The sequence below is a fragment of the Apostichopus japonicus genome, chromosome 2 (genome assembly GCF_037975245.1).
Source record: "Apostichopus japonicus isolate 1M-3 chromosome 2, ASM3797524v1, whole genome shotgun sequence".
NCBI lineage: Eukaryota > Metazoa > Echinodermata > Holothuroidea > Aspidochirotida > Stichopodidae > Apostichopus > Apostichopus japonicus.
In genome coordinates this window covers 1286216-1296849 of record NC_092562.1, presented here as the reverse complement: position 1 = coordinate 1296849, position 10634 = coordinate 1286216, and the positions used below count along the sequence as shown (strand labels likewise).

General features: G+C 37.6%; 1 protein-coding gene across 1 annotated transcript; it reads left to right on the top strand.

The window, feature by feature from the left end:
• The first annotated feature begins 4 nt into the window (after positions 1–4).
• On the top strand, positions 5–10604 carry LOC139973425 (ribosome biogenesis protein BRX1 homolog). Its single transcript, XM_071980105.1, has 9 exons — positions 5–185; positions 1723–1834; positions 2689–2732; positions 2910–2977; positions 3613–3662; positions 4155–4279; positions 5038–5139; positions 8231–8359; positions 9008–10604. The coding sequence occupies exons 1-9, from the start codon at positions 87–89 to the stop codon at positions 9236–9238; spliced, it is 960 nt and encodes a 319-aa protein (XP_071836206.1). The 5' UTR covers positions 5–86; the 3' UTR covers positions 9239–10604.
• Positions 10605–10634: the final 30 nt, after the last annotated feature.

The window sequence follows — 10634 nt, the reverse complement described above, 5'->3', positions numbered from 1 at the left end:
ACATGGGTAAACATATAGCGTTGGTGTTCACTGTATAACCAGGTTACACTCACTCTGTGACGGTTTTAACAAACAAACTATTCAAAATGGGTAAAAGGAAAGCCATCGAACAAATCGTAAAGCGACAAAAGAGGCTAAGAAACACAGAAAGGGTGGAATCAAAGACAGAGAAGAGTGGCGATAAGGTTTGTGAATTATAATGTCATTCGATTTCAGCAAGAACGTGCTCTTTAGCCTACGGGAAATATACATACATATAGTACATAGTGTATCGTAGGCCTAGCCTAAGCTTAACGTGTAGCTTATACGATATATAGTATAGTAAAGGCTTCATAATTGACGCACCCCCGTAATTGACGCACCTTCAATTATTACTAGCAACGATACAGAAGGCCACCTAAACTTTTTGCTGTCTAGCAGAATTACATATTTCATGAGTTTGAATCCATTTCAGCTAATTGCTGACCAAATTGTGGTATTTTTTAAGCTTTTAACACCCTCCCCCCAGTTTTACACATTTTTTGGACATTTGGAAATCTTACTCCCTAAAAATAACCAAAATTTCTTCAATATGATACCACTACTCTCTGGGACCTGACCTGTCTAAGCTTAGAGGTTCAGAGCATAGCAAACAGCATCCAAAGTCAATGGATGTATACTTAGGCCTACACTACAGTTAGCTTATCGATAAATGTGTCAATTTAGGGGTATGAAAGAACTTGACTTAGCAGACATTTTGTGGTTAAATTCTTCTCAATTGTACGTTGCGTAGGCACAGAACAATAAATATTTTGAGATCATTACATTTGTGAGGAACTACACATATGAAAAATGCATGCAGTTGAGTGATTTGGATTTTATGTTGACCGACATCGTCAATCCAATCCTTAAGTGCGTCAATTATGAGCCCACCATGCTATAGCCTAGGCCTACTAATATACAGTATATACAGTACATATGCGATGTGATGTAGAGAGTTGTCACTACGTTAAAAGTACAATAGGTTAAGAAGTGCATAGTGATAGACCTAGAAGCACGTCCTAAAGGCCATCAATATTGTATGAAGGAACCAACACGTGATATGACTGTGTAAGTGTTAAAACCAGGGCAAGTTTTTATACTGCTGCCTTGTATTTTGTAGAACACAAATAACAATGTTAGTTGTACATGCAATCACAAAATGTCTTCCTTTGTTGGGAAGGGTACTACTGTAAGACGAATTGTCCATTCTGTGATAATACAAAACTAGCCCTGCTTTATTGCAGAATACACTGCAACTCTTGAATCCTACAGATTATGACTGTAACCAGTCCTTAGGACTCTTGAATCCTACAGATTATGACTGTAACTAGTCCTTAGGCCTACTGAAGCTACTGTACAGTATATAGTAAACAATGTAGGCTATGGTTGTTCTCAAAAAGGCCTGTGTGTGTGAGTTGCTAGGTATTCTGAGGCAACCTAGCCTTTTAATACAGCTTACAATTATATGTCATTACTGTGGTCCTTAAAGTTCCATGGGATAATCTGCCCAGTGAAAGCATACAGCCTCTGTTTCATGTATCGGAACAGCACACTAATATCCAACTTACCTACAGCACGTTGTAGATGGGTAAGCTAGTAAGAGTGTACATGTAACATGTGATGAGCCCTACATTTTATGTTTAAAAAATACCGAAATATTCATTAGTAACAACAAAAGTCAATATTTTTCTTTTCTAATAGGAAAAATGGACCAATAAGCAGCGAGTCCTGATTTTTGCATCAAGGGGTGTGTCATTCCTTGCTCGACACTTGGCGAGTGATCTCCGAACGCTGATGCCTCATGCAAGAGCAGGTAACCAACAATTAGTTTGGTTTGCTTGTACCCTGTGTATGCACAAAGATATATACACACAAACACCACACTTAAGTCTCCAATGCACTTTATGTTTGAATATGAAAGAGCTCCCGAAGTGCTGCTAAGTTTTTAAAGCCTCCCAAGCTAGCGGCTACTTGGAAGTACCAGAAGACTCAAGTTTAGCATTCATTATCATTAAACTATGATATTATCAAGGTTTTAACATTCATGTTGCATTTTAAATTGTGTCTTTCCAAGAATCTGCATTTTAAAAGTGGTAGAAAATTGTTATCATATAGTTAATTCAACCCAAAGTCTAACATAGTCAGTTTCAACATTGTTACTCAAATTTGGAATCTTTACATTTTAGAAAGTCATTTCAGATTGGAAAACTGTAGATTGCTCTTGGGATGAAAAACCCACCTCACTTTGACCCGGCTGGGGATCGAACCCCAAACTTCCCGATTGCTAAGCCTCAATGGCGTCAAATGCCACCACCTTTATCCACTTAGTCACTACACCTGTATGACATTACATAACATTACCGGAACTTACATACAACACATCACTATGAAATAGAGATACTCAGATTAGAGAAACTGTAATATTAAGAAACTACAGACAACTACGAAAGGCTATGTACTCAGAATATCAAAAGACTAATGAAAAGCCTTGCCCATTATATTCATGGTTTGGCAAGAGGGTGCAATACATAGCCAATTTGATAGCAGATTGTTTAATTTACCACCAAGTTCATTTATTGACATAAACCTGTGTTGATCTCAAGTTTAAAATATTGTCTTCTACGTATTATTTCCGTTTGGTTTTTCATTATATTCTCATTTTTTCAGATTCCAAATTGGACAAAGCCAAAGGATTCTTTGAGATAAATGAGGTAAGGCATCTGAGTTCTGTTTTTCACCGCATTAAACTGCGTGAGTGCGGACCCCATAACAACTTGTTCACTCCACATGGTTTGACGTATTATCATAATTTCCAAGTTATCCTGATGAGTATGATAAATATTACCGTATTTGTGCTGAATAGCTGATTTCTTTGCCTCCTTCCCCAGATCTGTGAGATGAGGAACTGCAACAAGTGTATATTCTTTGAGGCTCGTAAGAGGGATATGTACCTTTGGTGAGTGACAGTCCATTGAACATACATAACACTAGTATTCCAGTCTACTTACTGTAGACTGAATCCGTGCATGCCAAAGTTCCCCAAATATAGAGATAGAAAAGAACAAAAGATAAAACAAAAAATCGAAAAAGGTGCTGAAAGAAACTTGTGTCAACTTTTCTCTTCGTCGTCAAGTATCCTAATGTACCAGAAGTGCCCAGCCCTCTGTTTCGTCAACAGTAGCATTTCACAGATTACCTTCCACCGAGTGTGCAGCACATATAATAATAGTCTTAATAATAATCAGTAGTTATTTCCAGACCCTTAAGTGACCACAAATGTGGGAGAAACCCGCAAGGGCTTCTGGATTACAACTTACACGTCTGGTGGCTTCCAATTCAACATATTGACTCAATTCGCATCTTTTCAATTTAGAAAGTCATTTCAGATGGGAAAACCGTAGATTGCTCTTGGATGAAAAACCCACCTCACTAAGACCCTGATTGCTCCCGATTGCTAAGCCTCATTGCTTCAAATGCCACCGCCTTCATCCACTCTGCCACAGCACCGGTTTATTTATATTTTACCAAAATATGTAATGGTACAACATACTGTATGCTTACATTCAGCCATTGTACATTTCTCTTTATTAGGACATCGAACACACCACATGGCCCGTCTGCCAAATTCTTGATCGAAAACAGTAAGTTTTCTCCTTACTTTTGATTCTCGTGTTTTCTTTTGGTAAATAATAAAGATGTGAAGAGTAATATTGCATGGTAAAGGTACAGTTTATTATTCACCTCTGTTATTTGTTTATTTGCAGTAGATTTTCTTTCATGCCATGTCATATGGAGAAACTTTACACCATATTGAAAGCTTACAGAAAACCCACCTAAGTAACAGTGAGAGGTTCTTCAAAAGAGCCTTGTTAATTGTTGTTTTAGTCTAAAGGGAACTGTGGTGTTTCTACGTTAGTTCACAGAAATTTCCAGCATGGCTTTGATCTGTTTTTATTTGTCAGCTACTGTAAGGGTTCCCTCAGAGATGAGAATTTTTTCCAGGGGGTGCATGCTACTTAAACATTAATTGCCAGTATGCTGTAGAATTTCATGTTCAGCTTGGATTTCCCAACTTTTGCACATTGTAAATTTAGTGTATATATAACCTGTTTGTACTTCTTCTTTTCATGAAGTCCACACCTTAGCAGAACTAAAGATGACCGGTAATTGTTTGAGAGGATCGAGACCAATCCTGTCTTTCGACCCTGAGTTTGATAATCTTCCCCACTACCAGATACTGAAGGAGCTCTTCACACAGGTTTGTTTCGTTTGGCTCCTCTTTGCAAGTGTTCGTTATGTTCCTTTGAGACATTAAAGTTAAAACTTTTAAATTTTTGCTTTGGGTTGTAACTTTGTATAAATCAGACCAAGCTATGATCAACACATAAATACTGGATACAATCATGATAATTAAGTAACCAGTTTTAATTAGTTTCACCCAGTGCTAAATTCAAGAGATTGTCATATAACACATGACTTGTTTCTTTGTCAGTTTAAAGGGTTTGCATGTGGATATAGATTCCAAGCACCAATCACAGCTGTCGGTTGCCACAGTAACGGTAGGCCTACTGTGTGTCTATGTTACCGGTGCTGTATACAGTTTAGTTTACTCACACACTTTGCATGTGGTGAATATTCAGTATTTGAATTCAACCAATGTTACCTGTCTATCTGTATGAAAACTGACTTTTCTTTCTCGATTGTGTTACTCATAGGTCGTAATTGCTGAAAAATCTGTCAGAAGCAATCAGAAACAGAGAAATTGACAAAACCAAATTTAGATTTTTGAAATAACATCAAATCTATTAAAAAATCCCATTCCTCTGCAATAAACCATGTAGGTGCAAGGATGCACATGTTTCTCCCATTCTAATGCCCTTTAACCTGTACCACAATACATCACTTTTATTGGGTTTCTCCCATTCTAATGCCCTTTGACCTTTACAACAATCCATCACTTTCATTGGTTTACATTATTTGCTTCCTTTAATAAATATCGTTTGTTTCTTCTTGTAGATGTTTGGTACTCCTAAGCTACACCCCAGAAGTCAACCGTTTATAGATCATGTCTTCACATTCTCCATAGCTGATGACAGAATATGGTTCAGAAATTACCAGGTAATGTTTCAAATTCTTGAAGATGTACTCTTGATTAATAGCCAAAATATACAGTCAGAGATATTTGCAGTTTTGAAATATTCTAACAAGAATATTTTCTTTAATCAAAACAAAATGGAGACGATTGATCATGGAAATTGCCATAATTGAATGTATGCCCAGTGCAAGATATGCGGAGATCTATCAAAGTGCTAAACAATTTTTACAAAAAGTGAGCTGGAACTGATGGTTCTTAGACACTTTTGATAGGTTTTACACCTATCCCAAAGCAACATTTTGAGATTAATCTTAGTATCAACTTTTCTGTGCTATTGGATACCAAAATCTCATAAACTATGCAATTTGACAAATTAACTTTTATTTCAGATAATAACAAGTCAATATATTCAGACACCACACAGTGAAGGATGAACCTGCATATTATTATATACAGACACCACACAGTGAACGATAAACCTGCATATTATTATATACAGACACCACACAGTGAAGGATAAACCTGCATATTATTATATACAGACACCACACAGTGAAGGATAAACCTGCATAGAATTATATACAGACACCACACAGTGAGGGATGAACCTGCATAGAATTATATACAGACACCACACAGTGAGGGATGAACCTGCACAGAATTATATTCAGACACCACACAGTGAATGATGAACCTGCATATTATTATATACAGACACCACACAGTGAAGGATAAACCTGCATAGAATTATATACAGACACCACACAGTGAAGGATGAACGTGCATAGAATTATATACAGACACCACACAGTGAAGGATAAAACCTGCATATTATTATATACAGACACCACACAGTGAAGGATAAACCTGCATAGAATTATATGCAGACACCACACAGTGAAGGATAAACCTGCATAGAATTATATACAGACACCACACAGTGAGGGATGAACCTGCATAGAATTATATTCAGACACCACACAGTGAATGATGAACCTGCACAGAATTATATACAGACACCACACAGTGAAGGATGACACCACACAGTGAAGGATAAACCTGCATAGAATTATATACAGACACCACACAGTGAAGGATAAACCTGCATAGAATTATATACGGACACCACACAGTGAACGATAAACCTGCATAGAATTATATGCAGACACCACACAGTGAGGGATGAACCTGCATAGAATTATATACAGACACCACACAGTGAGGGATGAACCTGCACAGAATTATATTCAGACACCACACAGTGAATGATGAACCTGCATATTATTATATACAGACACCACACAGTGAAGGATGAACCTGCATAGAATTATATACAGACACCACACAGTGTAGGATAAACCAGTATAGAATTATATGCAGACACCACACAGTGAGGGATAAACCAGTATAGAATTATATGCAGACACCACACAGTGAAGGATAAACCTGCATATTATATACAGACACCACACAGTGAAGGATAAACCTGCATAGAATTATATACGGACACCACACAGTGAAGGATAAACCTGCATAGAATTATATACAGACACCACACAGTGAACGATAAACCTGCATAGAATTATATACGGTCACCACACAGTGAAGGATGAACCTGCATAGAATTATATGCAGACACCACACAGTGAACGATAAACCTGCATAGAATTATATTCAGACACCACACAGTGAAGGATAAACCTGCATAGAATTATATACAGAACACCACACAGTGAGGGATGAACCTGCATAGAATTATATTCAGACACCGCACAGTGAGGGATGAACCTGCACAGAATTATATTCAGACACCACACAGTGAATGATGAACCTGCATATTATTGTATACAGACACCACACAGTGAATGATAAACCTGCATAGAATTATATGCAGACACCACACAGTGAGGGATGAACCTGCATAGAATTATATGCAGACACAACACAGTGAATGATAAACCTGCATAGAATTATATGCAGACACCACACAGTGAAGGAAAAACCTGCATAGAATTATATGCAGACACCACACAGTGAACGATAAACCTGCATATTATTATATGCAGACACCACACAGTGAACGATAAACCTGCATAGAATTATATGCAGACACCGCACAGTGAACGATAAACCTGCATAGAATTATATTCAGACACCGCACAGTGAGGGATGAACCTGCATAGAATTATATACAGACACCACACAGTGAGGGATGAACCTGCATAGAATTATATACGGTCACCACACAGTGAAGGATGAACCTGCATAGAATTATATACAGACACCACACAGTGAATGATGAACCTGCATAGAATTATATACAGACACCACACAGTGAACGATAAACCTGCATAGAATTATATACAGACACCGCACAGTGAGGGATGAACCTGCATAGAATTATATACAGACACCACACAGTGAATGATAAACCTGCATAGAATTATATGCAGACACCACACAGTGAAGGATAAACCTGCATAGAATTATATACGGTCACCACACAGTGAAGGATGAACCTGCATAGAATTATATACAGACACCACACAGTGAATGATGAACCTGCATAGAATTATATACAGACACCACACAGTGAATGATAAACCTGCATATTATATACAGACACCGCACAGTGAGGGATGAACCTGCATATTATTATATACAGACACCACACAGTGAAGGATAAACCTGCATAGAATTATATACAGACGCCACACAGTGAAGGATAAACCTGTATAGAATTATATACAGACACCACACAGTGAAGGATAAACCTGCATAGAATTATATACAGACACCACACAGTGAATGATGAACCTGCATAGAATTATATACAGACACCACACAGTGAACGATAAACCTGCATATTATATACAGACACCGCACAGTGAGGGATGAACCTGCATATTATTATATACAGACACCACACAGTGAAGGATAAACCTGTATAGAATTATATACAGACACCACACAGTGAAGGATAAACCTGCATATTATTATATACAGACACCACACAGTGAATGATGAATCTGCATATTATATATACAGTCTGTCACCACACAGTGAAGGATGAACCTACGTAGAATTGTACTCTTCTTCTTCTTCCTATTACAGATCATAGAAGAAGACGGATCGTTAACAGAGATTGGACCACGCTTTGTTCTGAACCCCATCAAGATATTCCGAGGTAGCTTTGGTGGACCCATGCTGTACGAGAACCCAAAATATGTTTCACCCAATCAGGTGAGACACTCCTCCATTCATGAATCTTTACACCCTCTTGAAACAATTCTTTTTGACATTTGTTTACTCATGAACAGCTGTTTTTGGACAAAATGTCAGGCTTGATATGTCAATGGGGCAATTCCACAGTAACATTGTGACACTTTTTTTTTGTGAAGGACTTTTTACATTTCAAGTGCAAATCGTAGAGACAGTGTAAAGATTCACAGCAAACTTTCATTACAGTTCAACTCTAAATATTGCAAAACATCTATAAAGAATATTTTTTTCAAAGTTTCCTGAAATGTAGGAAATACGAATATTAATAAGTGGGGATACCTGTGATGCTAAAAAGGATGTGGGGTTTTCCTTGCTTGTAAAATGCTAAAACTCTTTGAGCTGTAAGGACCTTTTTTTGTTTAAGCAATTTGAATGCATTTAATAGTCTCATAACTATAACATTCCAGTGAAATTTTACCGCCCAAAAAATCATGATTGATCATAAATATGAGCTCATAAACGAATACAAGTATGGTAACCAATTGTAATGGTAACAGCTTGGTTACAGCGTTATTTAAACAGCGTGATTTTATTAGCTTGACCAGGGCTTTACTTTCTTACTTGGTTTTCCATATTCGTAAATGCTCTGTCTTTGTGTCATATCCCTAGTACCGTGCCCAACTCAAGAAGAACGCTGGGCTTCGTTTCAAGAACAAGGTGGAATCTCAGATGGGCCACCAAGTCAGAAAGATGAAGGACACGTACAACATAGACCCCCTGGATGAAATCTTTACCACCATCAAACCAGAGGATGCCAAGGGCCAAGAGAAGTTAACCTATTACCGGAGGAAGCGCTCCCATCCCAAGGACACAGGGGAAAAAATAGCAGCCGCTCTGTAAGCCGAGACCATCTGTGATTCCACGACAGAATGATCACCATCAGTCCGAAATTTACCCTCGGGGAAAGCGTATACCCCCCTCTTGTCATATCGGTGTAGATATTGACCCTTGGACTCTCCCCAGTGTTATCAAAGGCAAAGTCAATTTGGACATTTTGAGTTTACATCTTGTATGATTGATGGTATTATCACTATTATGCCTCTGACAGTTTGCAGGAGTGTTTTAAGGTCTTCATAACAAAAAAAAAGGGAACAAAAGACTTGATATATCTTTGAATTGACTGTAAAGTTTATGCGAGTCTCTGCAAGAACTTTTCGCACCTCTGGAAACTTAATGGGTGGGGTTGCCAGTTACTCCTGTTTTTTATTTATTTTTCTTCTTAAATTGATTTTCTTTGATTCCAATCAGTAGTGGGGTGGGGGCTGGACAAGGGAGAGGAGGGAATTTGAGGAGTGGAGAGAGATTAGTGGGGGGGGTGTTGGGAAGTGGTCCTGTGACCTATGTAAGTATACTCAAACATCCATGGAAAATATAATGAGTGGTCACCAGACAAGTTCTGCCAACCAAATACATACTGGTTTGCCATGAAGTATACACAACAACATCTTTTTATAGTCTAGGCCCTAGGCAGTAATGAGATACTTCTTTTGGAAAGCAATTGTGTAAATCGTGCGACAAATAAGAATCTAAACGATTGCTATAAGTAAGCCGAGATTTCATTTCATGAACAAAACCAGCTCCCTGATACCCATATACAGGTATTTGGTTATCATAACTGGATACCACCAAGATTTTTAAGATACCAGTTCCAATTAGTTCCCCCCAGTGCTTAAGTCAAGAGATTGTCATAGAACACATGAATCCTTTCAGCTTAAAGGTTTTGCATGTGAATATAGATTAAAAGCACAAAAATCACAGCTGTCGGTTGCCGCAGTAACGGTAGGCCTACTGTGTGTCTCTGTTACCTGTGCTGTATACACAGTTTAGTTTACTTACACACTTTACTTAAGTGGTGAACATTCGATTTGTTTGATAGGGCTGTCTGTTTAAATTAACTTGATTCAATTTGTTGGTTATCATAAAGGCCATAGGTTTGTTAGCTAGGTCAATGCAGAGCACTGAAGAATCTTGTGCAGTTGTGGTAAAAACCATAATTATGCAAATTGTAGTCTCCAGGCTTACCTCATTTCATTCCTAATTAATTCAAGGTATTAGTTAATAAAGGGAAATATGAAAAAAGGTATTTTATTAAAGGTATTTTATCTTATAACCAGATGTGGATATGTAAGTCTCATATCTTACTGAACATGTTTCATATTTTTGTCTTTGATTATGACAGAACACTCAATACATGAATATTCAATAATTTCCATCTATTTGCTCTTTTCTGGTTTGT

What these genes read in the sequence shown, in the direction of transcription:
- LOC139973425 (XM_071980105.1), top strand. Translation starts at nt 87, where the DNA reads ATGGGTAAAAGGAAAGCCATCGAACAAATCGTAAAGCGACAAAAGAGG. An exon ending in AAGAGGGATATGTACCTTTG is followed by an intron (nt 2,978 to 3,612) that starts GTGAGTGACAGT and finishes TCTCTTTATTAG; the next exon opens with GACATCGAACACACCACATG. An exon ending in TATGGTTCAGAAATTACCAG is followed by an intron (nt 5,140 to 8,230) that starts GTAATGTTTCAA and finishes TTCCTATTACAG; the next exon opens with ATCATAGAAGAAGACGGATC.